Source organism: Lentinus tigrinus, assembly GCF_003813185.1.
Source record: "Lentinus tigrinus ALCF2SS1-7 unplaced genomic scaffold L226scaffold_2, whole genome shotgun sequence".
NCBI lineage: Eukaryota > Fungi > Basidiomycota > Agaricomycetes > Polyporales > Polyporaceae > Lentinus > Lentinus tigrinus.
The window spans coordinates 31,544-52,773 of record NW_027137911.1 but is presented as its reverse complement, the minus strand read 5'-3'; the positions used below and the strand labels follow the sequence as shown (position 1 = coordinate 52,773).

General features: G+C 56.8%; 11 protein-coding genes across 11 annotated transcripts; 4 read left to right on the top strand and 7 right to left on the bottom strand.

Annotated features, from left to right (window-relative positions):
- Positions 1-85: 85 nt before the first annotated feature.
- Positions 86-1,367, bottom strand: L226DRAFT_529084 (uncharacterized protein). Its single transcript, XM_067679524.1, has 3 exons — positions 784-1,367; positions 503-733; positions 86-445 (listed from the first exon to the last, which is right to left on the bottom strand). The coding sequence occupies exons 1-3, from the start codon at positions 916-918 to the stop codon at positions 350-352; spliced, it is 462 nt and encodes a 153-aa protein (XP_067541188.1). The 5' UTR covers positions 919-1,367; the 3' UTR covers positions 86-349.
- A 604-nt stretch (positions 1,368-1,971) lies between these two features.
- Positions 1,972-2,925, bottom strand: L226DRAFT_115302 (uncharacterized protein). Its single transcript, XM_067672161.1, has one exon. The coding sequence runs from the start codon at positions 2,671-2,673 to the stop codon at positions 2,146-2,148; it is 528 nt and encodes a 175-aa protein (XP_067541187.1). The 5' UTR covers positions 2,674-2,925; the 3' UTR covers positions 1,972-2,145.
- On the top strand, positions 2,926-3,715 carry L226DRAFT_115303 (uncharacterized protein). The gene is made up of 2 exons (XM_067672162.1): positions 2,926-3,620; positions 3,686-3,715. The coding sequence occupies exon 1, from the start codon at positions 3,178-3,180 to the stop codon at positions 3,571-3,573; it is 396 nt and encodes a 131-aa protein (XP_067541186.1). The 5' UTR covers positions 2,926-3,177; the 3' UTR covers positions 3,574-3,620; positions 3,686-3,715.
- On the top strand, positions 3,560-4,465 carry L226DRAFT_115182 (uncharacterized protein). The gene is made up of 3 exons (XM_067672159.1): positions 3,560-3,579; positions 3,630-3,867; positions 3,919-4,465. The coding sequence occupies exons 2-3, from the start codon at positions 3,699-3,701 to the stop codon at positions 4,281-4,283; spliced, it is 534 nt and encodes a 177-aa protein (XP_067541185.1). The 5' UTR covers positions 3,560-3,579; positions 3,630-3,698; the 3' UTR covers positions 4,284-4,465.
- A 17-nt stretch (positions 4,466-4,482) lies between these two features.
- Positions 4,483-5,259, bottom strand: L226DRAFT_556576 (uncharacterized protein; the record flags this gene model as incomplete). The annotated part of the gene is made up of 4 exons (XM_067683138.1): positions 4,483-4,653; positions 4,719-4,811; positions 4,872-5,006; positions 5,101-5,259. 4 exons carry the CDS (start codon positions 5,257-5,259, stop codon positions 4,483-4,485), a joined length of 558 nt encoding a protein of 185 aa, XP_067541184.1.
- A 705-nt stretch (positions 5,260-5,964) lies between these two features.
- On the top strand, positions 5,965-8,763 carry L226DRAFT_452859 (uncharacterized protein; the record flags this gene model as incomplete). Its single annotated transcript, XM_067675095.1, has 6 exons — positions 5,965-6,242; positions 6,320-6,746; positions 6,799-6,874; positions 6,933-7,956; positions 8,013-8,153; positions 8,211-8,763. 6 exons carry the CDS (start codon positions 5,965-5,967, stop codon positions 8,761-8,763), a joined length of 2,499 nt encoding a protein of 832 aa, XP_067541183.1.
- Positions 8,764-9,424: 661 nt separating this feature from the next.
- On the bottom strand, positions 9,425-11,171 carry L226DRAFT_541976 (FAD-binding domain-containing protein; the record flags this gene model as incomplete). The annotated part of the gene is made up of 6 exons (XM_067682101.1): positions 9,425-9,582; positions 9,639-10,040; positions 10,094-10,172; positions 10,235-10,513; positions 10,591-10,640; positions 10,766-11,171. 6 exons carry the CDS (start codon positions 11,169-11,171, stop codon positions 9,425-9,427), a joined length of 1,374 nt encoding a protein of 457 aa, XP_067541182.1.
- Positions 11,172-11,570: 399 nt separating this feature from the next.
- Positions 11,571-13,589, bottom strand: L226DRAFT_115281 (FAD-binding domain-containing protein). Its single transcript, XM_067672160.1, has 7 exons — positions 13,156-13,589; positions 13,090-13,103; positions 12,969-13,038; positions 12,622-12,900; positions 12,477-12,555; positions 12,016-12,417; positions 11,571-11,956 (listed from the first exon to the last, which is right to left on the bottom strand). Exons 1-7 carry the CDS (start codon positions 13,549-13,551, stop codon positions 11,796-11,798), a joined length of 1,401 nt encoding a protein of 466 aa, XP_067541181.1. The 5' UTR covers positions 13,552-13,589; the 3' UTR covers positions 11,571-11,795.
- Positions 13,590-14,248: 659 nt separating this feature from the next.
- On the top strand, positions 14,249-15,398 carry L226DRAFT_565468 (uncharacterized protein; the record flags this gene model as incomplete). Its single annotated transcript, XM_067683804.1, has 6 exons — positions 14,249-14,473; positions 14,537-14,579; positions 14,642-14,745; positions 14,820-14,917; positions 14,975-15,289; positions 15,347-15,398. 6 exons carry the CDS (start codon positions 14,249-14,251, stop codon positions 15,396-15,398), a joined length of 837 nt encoding a protein of 278 aa, XP_067541180.1.
- Positions 15,399-15,542: 144 nt separating this feature from the next.
- On the bottom strand, positions 15,543-17,376 carry L226DRAFT_541975 (general substrate transporter; the record flags this gene model as incomplete). Its single annotated transcript, XM_067682100.1, has 3 exons — positions 15,543-15,991; positions 16,116-17,057; positions 17,127-17,376. The coding sequence occupies 3 exons, from the start codon at positions 17,374-17,376 to the stop codon at positions 15,543-15,545; spliced, it is 1,641 nt and encodes a 546-aa protein (XP_067541179.1).
- A 453-nt stretch (positions 17,377-17,829) lies between these two features.
- L226DRAFT_565466 (cytochrome P450) lies at positions 17,830-19,942 on the bottom strand (the record flags this gene model as incomplete). The annotated part of the gene is made up of 10 exons (XM_067683803.1): positions 17,830-17,923; positions 17,987-18,130; positions 18,189-18,396; positions 18,456-18,645; positions 18,712-18,725; positions 18,805-18,910; positions 18,987-19,102; positions 19,174-19,322; positions 19,386-19,710; positions 19,762-19,942. The coding sequence occupies 10 exons, from the start codon at positions 19,940-19,942 to the stop codon at positions 17,830-17,832; spliced, it is 1,527 nt and encodes a 508-aa protein (XP_067541178.1).
- Positions 19,943-21,230: the final 1,288 nt, after the last annotated feature.

The window sequence follows — 21,230 nt, the reverse complement described above, 5'->3', positions numbered from 1 at the left end:
TACTTCACTTCGCAGATCCCAGCTCCATTGCTTGAGGGCGAGTGAATCCTGTTGGTGCTCGTATGCCCAGTATGCTTGTTTACATGAAGTACGGCATTGTTCCGTTGCACTGTGACATTACAAGACCATGAGTCTGACTACTGGCGACGCTATACGTGTTTTAAATGTGGGGTAGGACTAGACGCGTCGTGGACAAGAAACACGTTCTACAATACTAGTATATACGAATGTGCCGCTGCGACACGCGGTTTTTCTCCAAGCATCTCTCCGACAACTGGGGACTGAAACCAACCATCTCCCTGCCTCTGCGAACGCAAGATAAAGTACAGAGAGGCAAGCGACGCGATGCTCAAGACGTGCGCCGCGTGAGGCAGCGCTTCAGGGAACGCAGTCGCGCCATGGCCTTGGCGATGAACGCGTCAAGACGACGAGTGAAACGGCGGGACTACAGCGGGGAACGGGTGTTGGTGTCCGTTGCGCGATGAATCGTGAGCTCACGCACCTGAGCCCACAAGCCCGTTCGAAACGTCTGGTTGTAGCCGAAGCGCTTGATGTCGCAGTCCTCCACCTGCCCTGTAAACACGAGCTCTGGGATGCGTGCATCGGGTGGAGAGGATGGGAGCTTCCGTAAGTGCTCTAGAGCGGGGAGCGAGTCGATGCTGGAGACTTCCGAGTCGGAAGTGAAGGTGAATGCGCGTTCGTCCTCAGCAGCTTCAGGAGACAAGCGAAGACGCTTCATAACGGGTCGGAATGGATGGCAAGGTGGTAATAGGATATACGCACTGAGTAGACGCGGTTCTGTGACGGGAAGAAGTAATAAACGTCGTATTCCTCCTCTTCGTCATCATCGTACTCGGTCGTGAAGATGCGGCGGCGCGGACGGACGAACTCGTGCATGTGGGGGTGTTCAGACGGCATGGAGGCGAGGTGTGAAGAGATGGGCGGGGAAAGCGGGAGCACGGCCGTCGGGAGCCATCGCGAGCGAATTTATGAGGGGGACGAGACGGAGACGTTGTCGTAAAAGTCGTACCTCGGCAGAAACAGCGCCAGCTTCTTGGGGTCAGAACCCCCAGGGTCGCGCACCCCCGCCCCTTCCGAACAACCACCCAAACTGTAAACGGCGACTGACTCTTCCTCGCCTGTCCACGCGCCCACTCTTCCGGCCAATCCTGGTGCGCTACCGGCGGAGATGTTACGGTTTTGCTGACTGCCTGGAGCGGAAGATGGAAGACTGGATGGCGGGGAATTGCGCGTTCCCAGGCCTCGGCGAACCAACTGTTGGCTCAGGCTCCAGATTACCTTAACGGCATGGCAGGACTACCCAGGAAGCGAGGACGACGGCGACATCCAGGAGGGAAGAGTCGGTGAGCACGCGGAGAAGACCCCAGATTGTTGGCCGCTGCCGTAGCCGTCGTGTCCTTCAGCCACCCCTCCGCGACCGATCGTGATTGACAATGAGGCGACCTGTCCCTCGTCCTCTCCAGCCACAATCCCGGACCTCATCCCGCAGGCCTTTCGCTGGCTGGCAATCCTCCCTCATCCCACCATTGCCCTCAGGCCCCTCCGGGATGCAGCACGCAGCCCAGCCACAGCGTACACGCGTCTCCGCCAGGAATAGTGCCGCGTCCGAATCGAGTCCATGCTGCGGCACCGAGCACCGGGAAGTCACGGTCACGTGCAATGAGTCACGCTACGCTGAGTGCGCGTCAGAAACCATCGGGATATGGGCAACGAGTTCTATCCAGAACCACCACCCGTACCTCTTTGGCTGTGCAATGAGCTCACGCACATTGTGAACGCTACTCCCGTGTGATACTCAATGCGCATGAACGTGCCCTTCCAAGAAGCCGCGAAGATGCTATAACGTACCGCGTGCCCAGAAGTCAACACAAGATCACCAACCGAGATGGTCGGAAGACTTTGTCCAGCGTATCAACAGTCAAAGGACGCCAAAGCCAGCCAGAAGCACCGTAGAGAGTCTTGAATCCATGGGGGCACCATCGCCATCGTCCTTGGAAGAAATGACCGCCACTGAGAGTTCCCCGACCTGTGCGAATCAAGGCTGCAGTGCATACTACGTTGAACAACGTACCAAGAAACCTATGCCCGACTACAGTGCCCGCACGCAAACATTCATGCCAAAAATCAAAATTTTCTACCCGGTACGACGGTTGATACGTCGTCAGGAGCTCCATCATATGGTGAGCACGACCCGGTGTACGTCGACCGACGTACTGTCTTCTCGTCGCCGAGAGAGGCGAGGGGACAGTATGGACAGTGAACGTTCGGCGAGGGGAGAGAATGAGCAGCGAACGTTCGGCGATTGATAGAAGCGCAGCCGGGAACGCGACGACGGACCGCTGCTGAGGTGGCCTTGGTTGCGCTGTCTGAAAGGGGACATTCCAACCATCCGGCGGTTTGCAGCGAGGGCCGAGAATAGTGCGCTACTACAGCAGCGAACGGCGACAGCGATCGAGAGGATGATTGAGGACGTCGTCGACGAAACGGCGACGAAGACACGACATCGGCGAAGTTCCCGGCAGCTTGCCGCTGGGGGCGTGCCACCCACTCTTGGTCTCGATCAACCCACGCTCGATCGCGGCTCGGGTACCCCACCTCTGCCCTCATTCTGACCTCCAAAGTTCTTCCTCCCCTTCTCTCCTGCTCGTTCATATTTTCTCTGAATTTTCTTTGCGCCTACAGCTTTTTTCTCATAGCAACCACGTTCAAGTTGCGCTGACCAGCGCGGCCAGGCTCCAGCACACCTGGCGCTGCACGTGCAGCAACCGTCTTCTCTTCCCTGTCCGCCGTCCCGCTCGAAGACATCGAATGCTTCCTACCTGTCAGACACCGGCAGCCCCCTCATAGCCTACGCCCAAATCTGTCACTGTGGACCTTTGTGCAACACACATATCCTGTGCACCACCATGCTTATTCCGGAACACCGCGCAAGAACCACCGCAAGCCACCCGTGGTTATCCTATACACCACATTGCATCCGAACCCGCAGGACGAGGCCGTTATGCCTAGACGGCACCTCCACTCTCCTTCGTCCGCCCAGCACCAGCGGTAGTCTATACCGGAGCATCGAGTGAGGTCTGCCCTCGGTTCACCAGTTCGCTCTCGGCCGGCAGTACTGCATAGCGGCAGGCTTGCGAATCAGGTCCGTCTGCCAACATGTTTTTTTTCCTACCGATTCCAGCGCAACGCATTCCGACCACCCTCATTCCGGTGTGCGTAGCCGGTGGCCCCTCCTCGTCCGCGTCCCTGCCGCGCAGGATCAGTTTGATATGCCGTCCCCATCCACGGCACTTGGATCGAACATCTTTGAGGTTCGTGGTCTTGGGGATGCGGCCGACATGGTATACCTCACTCGCGTGCTATTGCTTTGCGGCTGCCGCCGGCGACAAAGACAAAGCCTCTTTCTCCATCCGCATGTGGGCGACCTATTGCGCTACAGGGTACCATAGGACAGCCTGCAGCCATACCCTCCAGTCAGCCACGGCAACGGTCCAAGCGTTTCCGCCCTCGTCAACAAAGTTGCAACGCATCCGGAAAGCACCGGACACCTAAGGAAAAGTGAGGTCTTCCCGAACGGCAGCGCATCGTTCGCTCTGACGGTATGACAGATTTTCGTGCTGGTCGCCGGCAAGAGACGTTCATTCGCCCTTTCCTCCCCGGTTAGGGTCCCCACACCAATGCAGGATCGCGGCCTCCCTTCAAGCGCACCGTCAGTGGGTGCGGGTCTTGTCTTGTCTCGTCGCATCACAGTGGTCCTTGGCTCGGCTGCTCCACAACCGAGATCGATAGAATGCAGGAGCTTGCACGTGTCGATTTTTTCGATGACCTGTCGACATTCCAGCCATGGTAAGTCCCTTGAACCCCTTTCTGGTACCGCTCGTTAATCTTGAGGTGAAGGTTCGACGAGAGTCGCTTGCAGAGCAAGCTCATGTCGGAGCAACCTCTGCCAGAGGTCTCTTTCTCTTAGGCTCGCCATTCCGGCACCCGTAGGCAGGAAGACCAGGGCTACTGGACTGTTCGGTGGGCTCAGTTGCCATGAACTGCCTATATTGGTAGCGCGAGGCTCAGGGGTCGGGGTATGTTCATGCCTTGTTATGAGCCACTGTCGTCAGTGGTTGTCCGTTAAGACTATACACTCCGCGCGTAGCTTTCATCAAGTGGGGCCAGAGTACTTGCGACGACCAAGAACTTCCGAGGTGCGCAATCGCTCGTCGAATGTTGGGTGCCCGATACGGCAGCAATATAATGGAATTGCGTCATGACGGGGGCTCTATGCGCATTTTGGTATCGGCGCGTCTCTCGGTGACGATCATAGCGGACAAATGTATGCTACATCCTGGTAGTGGTATACATGAACGAATTGCAACAATTATTATGGCAGCGACGACCTGTAATATGGCTAGCATGGGGTCATCCGGTCGTACGGTCATCACGGTCGTAACATCGGTGTGCGCGTCGCGGTCAAGCCTGAGCACCTCCTGCGCCGGCGGCACCGGTGTTGGTCTTGGCTGCGGTGTCGGTGTCGTCGCCACCAACGATGCTCGCGCGGTCGCCGGAACTGAAGGTCGAACGAGTCCCGGCAACTGCGGCTTCGCGTGCGTGGATGTCGGAGAGCTTCGTCTCTCTCACTTGCTGTAAATCCGAGATGTCATGAGCATGACCGAGGCGTAGGAGGCCCATTGGTGCAGTGCACTCACGTCGTTGTGCTCTTTGCGCTGGCGGAGGGACTCGAGGTGCAGCTTCCTCTGCTCAAGGTCCTGCGCGAGGCGATCTTGGTGCTGGTTCTTGATCTGGGGGCGGGATGATGAGAGTCGACGTGAGAGATCGGCGGGCGTCGGGGGGAAGCTCACCTGGACGGTCTTCTCCGCGGTCTGCTCGTTCGCGATGGCCGCCTCGTGTTTGTGGGCGGCGTTGTTGAGGGCCTTCGCAGCCTTGTGCTCATTGGCGACGGCCTTGTCGAGGGCGTGGGCTGCCTTCTCTGCAGACTGGAATTTGCCGAGTGCGGGATGGCGGTCAGCGTGGGTCGAGGAATAAATGGGACGGGCACCGGAGGGAGCAGGGAGCGGTCGGCAAACAGACCTTGATGCTCTTGCTGTGGGTCTTGTCGGCCTGGGAGAGGTCGCTGATTGCATGGTCGAGGTTCTTCTGGTCTGCGCGGGCCTCTTTGGCGACGGTTTTCTCGACCTCGCGAACCTCTGGGTTCTCAGAGAATGTTTCGGACTTTCCGAAGAGCGGCATGGGTAGGGTGGGGGTAGAGGTGGCAGTGGATGCGGCCGGAGGTGTGCTATAGCTATGCGCAGGGGCGAGCTCACGCTATATAGCTTGGCCTAGAGAAGGAGAACGTCATGGTGGCTGCTTTGAGGACGAGTCCAAATTGGGACGCGTCGTGGGTTCGTGATGATGTCACTGATGGGGGCAGCGGGAGCGGGGGAGGGCGGGCACCGGCGTAAAATTGAGACAGAAATGGGGAGAAGAGGCCGGGCGACGGCGGCCTGGCCGGGGAGAGGGGCACCCCAATAATTATATTGTCGCGCGTCAGGCTGCTACTGACGGATTAGGCGGGCAGCGACTCGGACGCAGGGAAGAGGTTTATAGTCTCTGCGCAGTGGCTCTTCTCTCCACCCCGTCAGCATCACCGCCCGCACGCACCGCAGATTCCCGCCCCGTCAATCCTTACCGCTCCGCTCGTCCGTCGCGCTCTCTCTTCACATGCCCTCCTCCTCCTCCTCCTCCCACCACCCCCCGGACGACTCCCGCCCATACCGCTTCCACCGTCCCCCAGACCTCGACCAGGAGCTCTTTGGCCCTCACGAGATCGAAGCCGGCATCCCTTCTCCTCCGTATAGGCGTATCCCCTCCACCTCTCACGTGCTCCTCGACAGTTATCCCGAACAGTCTCCTGCTTACCGCTCCCGCTCAAACGTTGATCTCTCCTCTGGCGACATGGCCGACGACACCCGTCTCGACGAGAAGCGTCCTGACCACGGCTCCAAGGGCAAGCACGTCGTCCATTACCCGGAGGAGCTCCCAGAACCCCCCACTGCCCCACGCTTCGAGCCCGAGTTCAGGCCCGCCTCGCGCGCCTCATCCATCGCCACCGACGACGATGAGGAGGATGACGACTACGACTGGAGTGGCGAAGAGGACCTTGTTGACGAGGAGGCCAAGTTCGAGCATGCCATGGGTGTTAAGAAGAAAGAGCGCAAGTTCGGCTGTATCAAGTGCGCAGTCATTCATCTCTTTGGAGTATCAGAGCGCGTCTTCACACTAACCTCTCCCTCCCGCCGGCTTTGCTCAGACTCATCAAGCTTCTCTTCTCCACCCTCATCGGCTCGACCATTCTCTCCGGCCTCATCATTACCCCAGCGCTCATCGTCCATTTCTATTGGTACAAGCCAAATCCCACAGACGACCGCAAGTATGTCAAGGACAACGTCGAGGCTTGGCTCTTCTGGGCCGCCGTAAACGTCTCTATCTCTTGGGGTCTTGCCCTCATCGTCGACATCGTTCCTGGCGTCATCCGTTTCGTCATCGGTCTTGTCTGGGGTCATGTCAGTGAACTCATCAAGACCCGCCTCGAGATGTATACCAGCGTGAAAGAGCCGATCAAACCCGTCCTCTACGCTGCGAGCGGTTGGGTCAGTTGGGTCATCATCTTCGTCCACATCTACAAGCTCTACAACATGGATGACGAGGACAGCAGCCGGGCTAGCTACACTCCTCGCGTACGTAGCATATACCCCCTCAACGCGCCTCTCCCTCCTGATGTCTTGGCAGTTATACGAAGTCATCGAGTTTCTCTTCTTCTTCTCCTTGGTTATATCCGCGCAGAAGATGCTCTCCCACTTTGTCGGTATGTCAACGCCGCAGTGTCTTCATCGCGCAGAACGCACGAATCTGACGAGACACAGCATTCTCCTTCCACCGTACCGCATACAGGGAACGTCTGCAAGAAGTACAGGGTGCTCTAAGGGTGATTGAGAAGCTGCGCACGTACCGTCCAAAGCGTCGTCATGGTCAGAAGTCGTCTTTCGGTCGGTCGACGCCAGTATTCTCCGCCTTGCTTACACCTGCACACGAGAAGGAGCACTTCCTTGGTGGTCGCTCGCGGCCAGATAGCCCTGGCGGCTCCCGCGCAGGAACCCCGGAATTGGGTGGCACTGACAGCGATGAGGACCGCGACGCGACACTTGTGGGGAAGAAGAAGAAGGGCAAGGCTCGGCGCAGCTGGCTCGCACATGAAGACAAGCCGGACCTTAGGGTGAACACGGCTGATCAGCACCGGTATCCACCCTCGCCCCTCGCAGGCAGCCCCGCCAACGGCAGTTCCCCAGCAGGCAACTCTCGCCGGCGGAGCTCCGAGTCGGATGACCCTGCGGTCGTCGTCCAGGCGGCGACTCAGGCAGCCAAGGCGCTAAAGACGGCCATGCTGCACGACGCGCGCAACTTACAGGGCAAGGACGACGAGCTCAATGGCCTCGTGTGGAACGTTTCTTCCTCTCATGAGGCGAAGCGACTCGCGCGGTCCATCTGGCAGGCTTTCAGGGAGCCCGGGCGGACGTACCTTATCCCGCGTGACTTCTACCCCGCGTTTCCCACTCACCAGGAGGCCGAGGCTGCGTTCAAGGTGTTCGATAAGGACAACAACGGGGACATCTCGCGCGCAGAGATCAAGACGACACTGCTCAAGGTGTACAAGGAGCGCCGCTTCCTGTCGCGCAGTATGCGCGATGTTGGTCAGGCGTTGACGACGCTCGATAACATGCTGCTACTCGTTGCGCTCATCATCTTGTTCTTCATCTCGCTGAGCGTGTTCGGTGTCAACATCGAGAGCTCGCTCACGAGTTTGTACACAATTGGAATCGGCGCGAGTTTCATCTTCAAGAACTCGGCGAGCAATGCGTTCGACGCGATCATGTTCCTCTTCGTTACCCAGTATGTTTTTTGCGTGCATATATGCGGTGTCTAGTTGCTGATGGCTTATCGTCTAGCCCCTTCGACACTGGGGATCGGTGCTTCATCGATGACGAGAACCTTGTCGTCAAGAAGATGGGCCTCTTCGCTACGATCTTCACGCGCGCCGACGGTTCGATGACGTATTACTTCAACAGCATGCTGTTCAACAAGTTCATGTGAGTCGTCTCCTCGCCTCCAGCGCGTATCGTCTCTTGACCTTTGATGTCCCAAAGCACGAACGCTCGGCGCAGCGACAAGACTGCGGAAAACTTGACAATGCAGGTCGCATGGCGGACACCCATCGAGAAGCTCGACCAGCTCGAAAAGTGCATGAACAACTGGCTGCAGACGGAGGAGAACCGATGGTTCCAGCCGAGCACGTCCGTCACGCTCCAGCACATCGACTACCAGCGCTACCTCGAGATCACGATCGGTATCCCGTACAACAGCAACTGGCAGGACTGGAACCTCCGTCTCGTCCGCAAGACGGCCTTCCACGCCGCGGTCAACTACTACTGCCGCCAGCTCGGCATCATCGCGTACAACTCGGCCATTCCGCTCGCGTACGCGAACCCGGACACGCTCGAGGTCGCGCCCACGCCTCTGGATGAGGACGTCGATGTGCCCGAGTCGCCGGCCCCGGTGCCGGCGGACAAGAAGGAGAAGAACAGCTTGCTGGGCTTCCAGCCCCCGCCGGAGGACGGGATCCCGAGCGGGATGCGCCGGCGCAAGGCGAAGAGCAAGAAGGCGATGTTCCGCACCTTTGGCGGGGCGGACGGCTTCTAGTTGCGTTCTTGACCTGGTGTCGTTGCGCCTGCTCGATCAAAATGTTTATTGTGTGTGCATATCGTATCGCTCTGACAGTACTGACATAGTTGCTGTGGTCGTGGATGTGTTCCATGGACATCGTGCATGGACATGCTGTTTCTTTCTTTTGCTTGCTTGCAATGTTTGTTTCATCTTGCGTGTGTAGATAGCGTTGGGTGGTCTTGGTTATATATGGATGGGTGGTAGTGTTGCTTGTTTGTTTCCTCGTAGAAGCTGTTCATGGCTGTTTTTTTCCCTCCCTTTTCACTGTCTGGTTACGCTCGATTACACGATTTAGCTCATCCTTGATGACCGAGTACGCCTTCCTCCATCCTCATCACGCATCATCTACTCATGACCACATCTCTGGTCTATCCCCACACTAGCATCGCATACATATGTCCATACCAATTGCCATCACCATATCATAGCACTCTCGTGTACATGACTTCGGACAGTAGACACTGACGACGTCGTGCAGCATTCTCTCATACATACATGACATCTCGAGATCCCTGTTCTCGTATAAATACTCCTACATAGTCGATGCTGGCGATCTTCTGTGAATGCTTCCTCCTAGACGTTTGCGCCCTGACCCTCGCGCGCATGTCCCATCCTTCCCGCAACGACGCAGTAAGGTTCATGCGGCGGGCGTGATCACGAACCACTTGTGGAAGACAAGCTCGGGATCGTATTTCTTCTTGAGCTCTTGCAGCCGCTTGTAGTTGCTCCCGAAGTTCGCCTCAGCCTTGCTCGCTGGGACCGAACCACCCGTAGGGAGTGCCTCGCTGTCCGGACCTGTATCGATGTTGTTCAGCATCGAGGACCAGGGCACTAGCAAGAGCGTGACGCACTGTAATTCCCGTACCCAATCTCCTCGCCCTTCTTCCCGGTGATCATGCCCGTCAGCTCGTGCGCCGCGTCCCGCGAATACTTGAACGCCGCGTCGCTCTCCTCCTTCGCATACACCGCGCACAGCACGTTCGACGCGAGCCCGCGGCGGTACGCGGTCGCGGCGTCGGGGACCGCGTTGACCTTCCCGAGCGGGAAGTACTCAAAGAGGAGGCCGAAGGTGTACGCCTCGGGCGCGGAGAGCTCGACGACGCGCGCGAAGACGCGGGGGAGGAGCGCGCGTGGGAAGGGCTCGGGCGCGAAGCAGCCTTTCATGTAGACGTTCTGGCCCGGGCCGGCGATGTGGTTCTGGAGGGTGTTGAGGACCTCGTAGGGCTGCTCTTTGGACATGTCGGCGACTGGCTCTGTTGTTCGCAGTGAATGGGAAGTGCAATAGCGCGGAAGGGAAATGGCGTACTGAGGTCGAAGAAGTCTTTGTAGTTCGCCCGGCCCTCCTCCTCGGAGCCGTTGTAGAAGATAAATAGTGCGATGCACGGCTGCAGAGTTCTTCGGCGTCTTGTGCGTGCATGACCTCAGGGAAAGGCATTGGGCGACTTACCTGATGGCCTGGTCCGCGGGTGAATACTTGGATCATACCCTCCTTCTCGGAGGGGCCGTTGTTCCACCACTTCTGAGTGACGTCGAGAAGCGCTTCCAGGGTATCAGGGGAGTAGATAACGGTCCCGCAGTACACAGTGCGGCGCTGCGGGTATAGCTTCAGGACGAACTCGGTGACGACGCCGAAGTTCGAGCCTGCACCCCGGATGCCCCAGAACAAGTCGGAATTCTCCGACTCATTTGCTGTAAGGATCCTCCCATCTGCTGTGACTACAGTCGCCTGTGCAAAGAGAACAACGAGATGAATATTCGGCTTGGGACTGACGTACTACCAGGTGGACGAGGGCACACCTGTACGAGGTTGTCGATGGCCAGGCCGTATGCGCCGCTCAGCCATCCATAACCACCTCCGAGGATAAGGCTACCGCTCATGAGCGCATGCCGAGGCAGTATCGGGTGTGCACTCACCCGCCAACACCGGTCTGCAAGAATGCATCAGTGTTGTATCAGCAGTAGTAACTCATAACGAGACCGATACTCACATGGTTCACTGTACCGCCAACTGTTGCAAGACCATGCTCGATAGCAGTCTTATCGACAGTTTCCCAGATCGCCCCTCCGCCGACATACCCAAGCCTCTTTTCAGCATCGACGGTGACGCCGTTAAGGTATCTGGATAAGTCGATCACGATGCCGCCTTCACTAGAGGATGCCCCGGATGCGTTGTGTCCTCCGCCTTTGATTGCTATGGGCAGGTTTGCCTGCTTGGCATAGGTCACCGCCCGTGAGACGTCCTCGGCATCCTTGACGAAGGCGACAACAGCGGCCTTGCGGGCCGCGTTCCTGGCCCAACGGGCGATCGCGGTTTCGTATCCTGCATCGCCTGGGGTCAGTAAATCACCTTTGAAGGCAGCCTTGAACGTGTCGAAGCTAGACATGGAGGCTGTTTTGGAGCGGTCGTCTGCTGTATCGATGACCTGTGTGCGTTCCCGCGACCTATATAAGCCCGTCGGGTGGGGGTTCGGGCTCTTGAAGGCTGAGAGAGCATGCTGAGTTGTACATGTCGCCGCGTGAAACCCGGCGTGTATTCCAAGTTGCCAGAAATGGTGCATGGCATGTGAGCCACCAATATCCTTTCACGGGATCCCGACCGCGCACTGCTTCGCGACTGTAAGTATAGCAGCTGTCGTCGTCGTCGGTATGTCGTGAAACCCTTCAGACTTCGGAACGCGTCTCATTTGAGGACAGCATATCACGACGGCAAGGTGAGATGCTTGACTGGATTATCGCAATTTCAACGCGCCACTTCCCTTTTATGCTCTGAGAGCCATCAAGCGTCTCAACTTTCAAATCACGCCCGTACCAGTATGACATCGGCCTCGATACGATGTTGGGTGCGTGCTACGGACGGTCCGAATTGCATGGAGAGGAGGGGGCACTTCTATTGTGCCATCGATGTATGACATTCAGAGGAATGTGACTTTGTGGTGATTCTTGATACTAGAGTGATGATGATAGCCTTCTGCTTTCCCCGAACTCGACCCGCAAACGCTACGGCGTCTTCATGCGGCAGCAGGTGTGATGACGAACCACTTGTTGAAGACGAGCTCGGGGTCGTATTTCTTCTTGATCTCCTGCAGCCTCTTGTAGTTGCTTCCGAAGTTTGCCTCGGCCCCGCTTGCACGAACAGTACCGTCCGTCGAGAGCGCATCACTATCCGGACCTATAGGCATGCCTTAAGTTAGTACAATTGGCCCAATAACCACCAAAATTGCGACGCACTATAGTTCCCGTAGCCAACGTTGTTCGTGTCCTTCCCGGCAATCATGCCCGTCAACTCGTGCGCCACGTCCCTGGAGTATTTGAATGCTTCCTCGCTGTCCTCCTTTGCGAATACAAGGCACAGCACGTTCGATGAGAGCCCGCGGGGATACGCGGTCGCATTGTCCGGGACGGCGTTGGCTTGCGCAAGCGGGAAGTACTCGAGCAGAAGAGCGATATTGTGCGTGCCAGCCGCAGAGAGCTCGACGACACGCTGGAAGGCGTGCGGAAGGATCGCGCGGGGGTAGGTCTCGGGCGCGAAGCAGCCCTTCATGTACACGTTCTGGCCTGGGTAGGCGACATCATTCTGTAGCGAGTTGACGACTTCATAGGGCTGCTCCTTCGCCATGTCGGCGACGGGGTCTGTCACACAGTGTGGAGGGTGAGTTGCAGCAAGAAGAAAAGAGCAGAGATGGACGTACTGAGGTCGAGGAAGGCCTTAAAGTTCGCTCGCCCCTCCTCTTCGGAACCATTGTAGAAGAGGAATAGTACAATGCATGGCTGCAAGCCATATATGAGTGAATGTTCCGTGTACAGAGTTATATATGCGTAGCAGCCTCGGCTCACCTGACCGTTTGGTCCACGAGCAAACACTTGAATCATACCCTCTTTCTCCGATGAGCCCCTCTTCCGCCACTCTTGTGTCGCATCGAGAAGGGCTGCAAGCTTGTCGGGGGAATATATGACCTTGCCGCAGTACACAGTGCGGCGCTGCGGGTGCAGTTTGAGGACAAACTCGGTGATGACACCGAAGTTGGACCCTGCGCCACGGATGCCCCAGAAGAGGTCGGGGTGTTCCGACTCGCTAGCCGTGAGGATGCTACCATCGGCGATGACTACAGTGGCCTGCAGCAAGGGAAGTTGTCAACGTGAGAATTGTGTCGCAGCAAGATTTGTGCGAAGCCGGAACTGACTTGTACGAGGTTGTCGACGGCCAGGCCGTGTGAGCCGCTAAGCCATCCATATCCGCCTCCGAGGATAAGCCTATTAGTTACCAGTCAGCGACTCGTACGTGCGTTTGACGACCATACATACCCGCCTACCCCGGTCTGTAAGGATTCGTCAGCATGACGTCGGGAAGTGCGAAAGCTGACTGCTTACATGATTGACAGTGCCGCCAACCGTGGCAAGGCCATGCTGAATTGCAGCCTTGTCTACCGTCTCCCAGAGCGCGCCTCCGCCGACGTACCCAAGCTTCTTCTCAGCGTCGACGGTGACGCTGTTGAGGTACCTGGACAAGTCGATCACGAGGCCTCCCTCGCTTGAGGACGCCCCAGCCGCATTGTGCCCTCCGCCTCTGATCGCTATGGGCAACTTCGCTTGCCTGGCGTACAATATAGCTCGCGCGACGTCCTCCGAATCCTTGACGAATGCGATGATGGCAGCCTTGCGTGCAGCGTTCTTTGCCCAGCGAGCGATGGCGGTCTCGTAGCCTGCGTCATTAGGCGTAACCAGGTCGCCCTTGAAGGATGCCTTGAATGCGTCGAAGCTGGACATGACTAGTATGAGCTGGGCTGGTTGTGCTGATGGAAATGATGGACTGACCCTGCGTTCTTGAATCTCGAGACCGTTAAATATATACACATCACTGGTCAGGCTGGCACCCTGTCCGCCGGAGTGAGTCGCAATCAGTGTGGAGCTTGAGCCGGCCCAGTCACTCCAGGACTCCGGTTCTTAGGAGACGCATTGGAAATGACCTGTAGAGTACCGCTCAATGTCGAAGCCGGAACGACGACGACCTGCGGCATGTCGACCCCGGGCGTCGCTGCGGGTACTACGCTTGGACCTGCTTAGACCCAGCCTACGTCAGTACGGGGAGAATCGGAACGACCCGTCCGATCGCTCGGGGGTGGACGACGCAATACATATTTTGCTGCGAACAACAGATGCCTTTGCCCGGGTGCAGTTGCCAAACGATAAAGTTTGGGTCTTACTCATAGGCTGTAACCACTGCCATCTTCAAGTAGCCAGCTCCACAGCATATGTGATCATACGTCGATTGCACACACCAGAGGCGGCTGCGATAAACGACTCGTCAGTCTGGCGGCGTATAGAACCAAACCTCAAAGTACCGGATGCACTTACTGACATGTCGCCATCTAGACAAGGTTACATGTTCGCGACGAGTCGGAGTCAGTAGTCTCGTACTGAGCCACGCAGTCACAGGCGCCAAACGTCAGAAGCAAACTTGACCATGTTGTCCGTGCATCGGACTGGGGCTGCGCGAGTCTCGCTCGTTGTTCTTTCCTTCCTCGTGCTTGCCGTCCATTCCTTCATCCCCGCTACGCCATCTAACGCTACAGATGCGACTGCCAATCTGCTAAATGCCACACTGAATATCTTTTGGTTCAACCAAGGCGAGTTCACGGCCGAGTTCGCACGCGCCGTTGCCACCTCTGACAGCGGTAACGTCGCCACGGTGAGTAAACTACTAGGCTCCTAGTCTTGTACATATGCATGCTAACTTTCGATCCTACAACAGGGAGCTTTGGTTCACTACTCTGATGATGCGTCGACCGGCACAAGTGGGTACCCGGGATGCCCTCCTCTCAGAATCAATCGCTGATCTTCTCGTCATTCTGAATAGCCAAGACGCCTTGGGTAGCCCTTGTGGTTTGTGACAGCAATGCGACCGATGCCTCCCAGGACGACATCTTCGCTCGCGCGAAGAGCTCTGGCGCGCAGGCTGCAGTACGTCTACTGCCACCGATACATGGACGGCGGTGCCGATGTGTACTGACTGGCTCCGCGACGCTCTGCTACAGGTGTTATACTCTCTCTTCTCCCAGACATGCGTTGTGACTCCAAACTACAGCAACTCGCCTCTGGACGTTTACGTGTCGAAGTCGCTCACGATTTCCAAGTGCGTTTCATCACGTATTGACCAGACATCTCAGCTAACCGCTCGTCAATCCCGCAGGCTGATCGAGACCACATTCCAGAACGTCGACGCGACCAAGTTCAGCACCTTCGATCCTGCAACTCTAGACTCGGAGTCTGCCAACATCGCCGTGGCCCCCTCTGATGGCTTCAAAACTGTCGATCCCGGATATGCCGTCGCCATCATCGCAGCCCATGTGCCGATCTTCTCAAGCGTCTACACGTCCCTCCCTACGTCTACGGGCGGGAACTCGAACAGCAACGCTGCCACCACCGCTTCTCTTGCACCAGATTCGGCGAACACCAGTTCCAGCGGGAACGCTAATGCTGCTGCAATGAACGGGCTACCTGCACTGTGAGTGTCTCGTCTTTCGTGTCTGTCGATCTGACAGTTCCACTCACCCTGTTGCAGGACGCTAGCCGGTGGTCTGGTGGTCGCTCTTTCACTGACCATTCTGGCGTAACAATCATAAAGCATGTTACTATACTTCTCCAGGGTTATTTGCTGTTGCTGGGTATACTTGCTTGGTAGGCCGTCACTTCCATTAAGTTCGAATGCAGGCTAACATCCATCCCAGTAATTGTCGTTACACTGTTTGGAATACAGACTACTCCGTACTCGACTGAGCGGCTTGCTCTGTGCTCTTCTTCTGCTCGCTATCAAGGCTTCCACGAAGGGTCGTGTCTGAGCTTGCATCGGACTGCTTGCGTTCTGAAACCTGGGCGCTCTCCTCTCTCTGCCTCAGCGTCTCCTTCTCCTCTTCCGTCTGGTCGTTGAACACGCTCCCGAGTTCTTCCAGGGTCTTGTGCGCGGTTTCAGGGTAGACGAAGAAGACGAAGAACCCAGAAATTATGCAGAAACCGAGCAGGATGAAGTAGTACCCGCCGGAGATCGACGCGAAGAGAGGCGGGGTGATGAAGGCGATGATGAAATTCGAGATCCAGTTCGCTGTCGTGGAGAGTGCCATCCCCTTCGCCCGTGCGCGCAACGGGAAGATCTCAGCGCCGAGCAGCCACGGTCCGGGACCCCACCTAGATGCAGTAGAGGGTGTGAGTACTGAGTACACATTCTTTGTCAGTGACCAGGGGTTGCTTACGTCGCTCCATAGAAAAGGAGGTAGATACAAACAGCTATTCTCGCTTAGCAAAATAAACGTATGCATAGCAACATCTCAGCTCACCTGCGAAGATGCCATTGGCGCCTGGACGACGGGCATCGCCAGAGGGCAACGAGTCGACGTAAAACTGCAGGCCACCGACGACAGCCAGAGCAGCAGCAAGCCCGAAGCTTCCAACAATCAAGAAAGGCCGCCGTCCAAGCCTGTCGATCCCGAACATCGCCGGCAGAGTCCCAACGCAGTAGAGCAGCGACGATCCTGCGGCATACAGAAGAGCCTTCTCAGTCTCAAATCCGGCGCGAAGGAGGTTTTCGGGAAGGTAGTAGAGGATCGCGTTGATGCCGTTGAACTGCGCGAACGTTTGGCAGGTGATGCCGATGACGGTGCGTCGGGTGTACTGGCGGAAGACCTGGCCCCATGACGCTTGGCCCATCTCGTTCTCGAGATTGACTGTATCGACAATTCCCTGGTAAGTCTCACGCACCCCCTCGTCGTTGACGTCGCCGTTCGCATGCAGATCGGCCAGCACGCGCAGGCCTTCGTCCAGGTACCCGTTCGCCATGAGGAAGCGCGGTGTCTCGGGAATGATGAACGACCACAGGACCAGGACGACGGCCATGCCCACCTCGACGATGTACGGGCCCTTCCATGAGATGTCCGAGGGGAAGGCGAAGTAGAACGCGTAGCCAACCCACGCCGAGAGCGCATACCCCAGGTTAAGGCAGATGTACTCGATCGAGATGAAGAACCCGCGATGGTTGCCTGGCGCAATCTCTGCTTGAATGATGGGGACGGTCATGGATAGGATCCCGACACCGACACCTTGCAGTGAGCGGCCGACGATGAGGCAGGCGAGGTCGGGCGCGACGATCTGAAGGATGGCGGAGATGAGGTAAACGAACCCGCCAATCCGGAGCGACATGCGCCGTCCGAGGATGTCGCAGACATATGCTGCCCCGAAAGCAGCGATGAAGGCCGTGATGTTGAGGCATGCTACCGTGATCGCTACAAAGAGGATAGGAAGGTGAATTGCTATGTAGTATCCGCGATGCAGCGCAAATGGTGGCGACATACCTAGTAGCTCTGGATTGACCCCAGTGGCGTCCATCTGTATCTGCTCTTTCGTGACATTCCTTCCGAAGAACCGGTCGATAAAGTTGGGCTGGAGCTGGACGGCGGCAATTGCACCCTGACTATATCCGAACATAGCATCACCCAGGGCGGCGAGCGCAGACGAAGTGATGAGCAGCGGTCGCCCAACCATCCACCTGGGATAGCGCGGTGGGAACGACTTGGGGCGGAACCTGTCAGCGAAGGAATCCATGGCTAGAGATGGTGAGCAGCCGTCGAGGCTAGATGTGGGGGAGGACAAACGATTCAAAATCAACGCTACCAGAGCGCGACAAAGCGGGGCGAAAGCAAAGGGGAAAGCTGGAATCCCTTCCTCAGTTGCTGTATATATATCCGTCTGCAGGAGGCTGACAGGGCCACCGCACTGGAACCGGTCAAAGTGGGAATTGAGCCGAATAACAAACACTTGGTGAGCCAGCCGCACTAATATTTCGGTCGAAGGCAAGTCCATTCTATACGTACACCTCTGTTGTACAGTCCGAGTGCAGGTTATCCAAGGAATTATCAAGTGTCAGTCTGCGACAGCGAATGAGTAATTATGGGACACAATCGCTAATACTGAAGCATAATTGAACAACACAGTACAGTAAGGATGAGAGATTCGAACGAATGAATAACAGCCATCAATACTCCATTCGAGTAGGATCTAGACTTGCGTGCTTTCGGATTCAAGGGAATCCAGCAACACCCGTGCCTTGTCGGAGCGCACGGTAATGTTGCATTTGAATGGGAGGGGGTGACTATGTCAATGCGGGGCAGTCAGCCACGACCGCCCTCCAATATCAACGGACTTCCGCACACACCTTATGAGCGTTCCGGAGCCCTCCATGGGAGGCCCTATTGTATTTCCCTTCTCATCGACGGCCTTGGAGATAGTATAGAGCTGCAGCGACATCGAGCACGCCGCGAAGATAGAAGCCTCCGCGAAGAATATGCCTGGGCATCTCCTGCACGTAGGGTGTTAGTCCGTTTGGGAGATCTGCAAGGATGAAAGGAGCAACATACCGTCTGCCGAAGCCGAACGCAAAATCGCGAGGATCGCGCTCCGCCTCCCACTCGGGTGTCGTAATGAAACGGTCCGGGTTAAAAGTCATCGGATCCGTGTATGTCTGCGGGTCATGCAGCAGGTTCCATATGTTGACCATAACCAGGGTGCCCTTGGGGATGAAGTAGCCGGCGTGGACGTCGTCCTCAGTGAGCTGATGAGGGAAGCCTGCCGACATGACCGCACGTCAGAGTGGGGTAAGTCCGGACAGGAGAGAGATGCATTACCCATAGGCGCGACAGGAATCCATCGAAGGATCTCAAGCATAACTGCATTGAGGTACGGAAGACGTTCTCTGTCCGCGATCGTGGGCATGCGGTCTGGCCCGATGACTGCGTCGAGCTCAGCCTGGGCCTTGCGCTGCACCTCCGGGAAGCACGACATAGCGAGGAAGAAGCTCGTGATAGATGAGACAGTCTGCAAACGAGCGTGGACGTGTAAATCATCTAGAGAACCTCTATACGACATGGTTTATTAACTCACCGTATCGGCTCCGCCTGAGAGAATACGTACACACAAGGTGATCACGTCAACACGGGGACTTAATGCAACAGGCTGTAAGACGCCGCGACGTACCGGCGTATAGCGACGTCGCAGCCATCTTGACAAGGTGCTCCCTTCCGGGATCGACATTCCCCTCCAGGAGTGTTGACGTGAAGCTCGGGAGCGCGGTGCCCGCCGCCTAGATGTGCCACAAGCGCACGTCATGTCAGCAGGGAGAAGAGGCCGAAAAGTGCGGAGTAAATGAGTGCACGCACCATCTGCTCTTTTACCCAGCGGTAGGGCAGCTCGACGGTGTCGTTCACTGTCCTGGCGTACTCCGTGATGTTACGCTTCCACGCCGCGCCGGGGAACCACGATGGCACGCGGGTCACTGGATTAAATTGCATTTTATTTGAGGGCGATCAGGCATGTAGCTCGGAGCGAAGAACGATTTAGACTCACGGATCGGAAAGATGTCCGCGAGGAACGCTCCGGGAGCGAAGATGATCGCAAAGTCTTCCATGGCCTTGTCGACAGTGTTGATGATGAGGTCGTTGTCGCCAGTAGACTTGTAGCCGTAGGCAATCATGACGATGATACTTCCTGCAAGCCTGTCAATGACATGAAACCAGTTAGATAGGTTACCGTACGCTGCGTGGAGCAAATGTGCGTACTTCTGTATGTCACGTACAAGCGTGTTACTGCAACCGCTGAGGCCGAGGAGGAATTGCTTGGTCTCTTCCTCAACGAGGTGGTGGAACCGCTCGACGCGTTTTGTGCTGGCCATGACCAAACCGAGCAGCTTGCGAGTCTCGCGCAGCTTATGGCCGCCCGGCTGCAGGATCATGAAGTCCTTCCAGCCGATCATGTCGCCGGCAACGGGTATGCGAGGACGACTCGAATAGACGGTGCTTTTCTTCTCGAGCATGTCCACCGCATGCCTGGCCGAGTTGAGGATGACATATGACTGTCCGAACATGGTGAAGGACATAATATCACCTATGATAGAGGTCAGGCACGGTAAGAATGGAATCGACTTGAAAGGCTCACCCCAATGTTGACTCCAGTTGGCGAAATGATACCACTGGTAGGTCAAGGGGATGTCTAAGACGCTACCGACGAGAGGGAGGCCCCGAGGGCCTGGCGGCAGCGGACCGGGTGTACGTTTCTGTACAAGACGGGAAACGAGGAATGCCCCGAGGACGAGCAGAAAGAAGTCGAGGATATACATAGCGATGGCCGGGTGTTGACACGTTGACAGGATGGACAGAGACGATGCTACGTCTCCTGGAAAACAATCAAGTGTAACCGAAGGATAGCGGAAACCGGCGGAGGTAAGGCAAGGATAGACGGCGCCAGCGAGTAAACGGGAGCAGATGTTGGACAGTTCTGCGTGTCTCCCTGGACTGTTATATGCCACAGCGACACAGAGGGATCCTCGTCTTCCGTGCTGTCGCAAGCCGCGTGTAGCATGTACTTCCGCCCAATCCGGCGGCATTGCGAGCCAGGCGCTGAGGTTCCCTGCGGACCCGCCGCCACAACACGACAGGAGGAGTTGAATGATCTGACGCATAGTTGAACTTGGAGAGATCCATGCGTGTAGCACTGCCACAGAACCCAACGGACGGCGTACGACAGCTATATATCAGCATGCACGTTGAGATTCATCGCCATACCCATGGAGGCTACTCGAACAGTATAGGGAAGTTTCGGCCTGCAGCCCTAAGCCGATATGGGAGGCCCGGGGTAAGACAAGTCCCAAAGACAACCGCGCTCGTGTATGCGATGTTTCGAACCGTGGGTCCTGACTCGGAGACGACTCTTCGGGAGCCAGTTTGGTGAGCGGCGGCGGCGCTGGGCGACATTCTGGGTAGGTCACACGGTCTACCCAAAGCATCGCATGTCTTTGAGACTCCCGAATCGGACCATCGGTTCTGGGTGCCCGGGCGTGCCCTTGTCGAGCGGAGGAATATGTTGGCGTCCCCGGTCCGCTCGCAGCGCACGATTCTCCTGTGTTCGAGAGTTGGAGCGTAGCCAGTTGCCCGAAGTAACTGCGCTTCAGCATTCAGGGCACAGGTAACCTGAGAACTGACTTGATCGGTCTGCAGGTCGGCATAGCGGCGAGCATATCCATTGTCAACCATGAGCTGACGTCAGCAGTCCTCTACAGTGGAAACCATTCGCTTTAGTCAAATCGAAAGTTGAAGAAGAATGTCCCACCTCCGCAGCGTTCGCGATTTGAAGCCGACGGACAGCATGTCCCAGTGCGCACGAGACCTTACGAGACCTCTGTAAGGGTCGGCAAGTCGATAGATCTCGGATTGAAGATCTGAAGGGCTCAGCCAGTCATGTCAAATGCGTTTGCAGTTGGTTCGTAGCGCATACACTTCACCCGCTGGGTCAAAGGTAAGTCCAACCAAGGCGGTGATACCGGGGTCGAGAATAAAACAACTTACCCGTGCATGGTCTCTCCCGCGTTGCGTACAAGATTCATCAGTGACAGGCGAAGGGTAGACAGG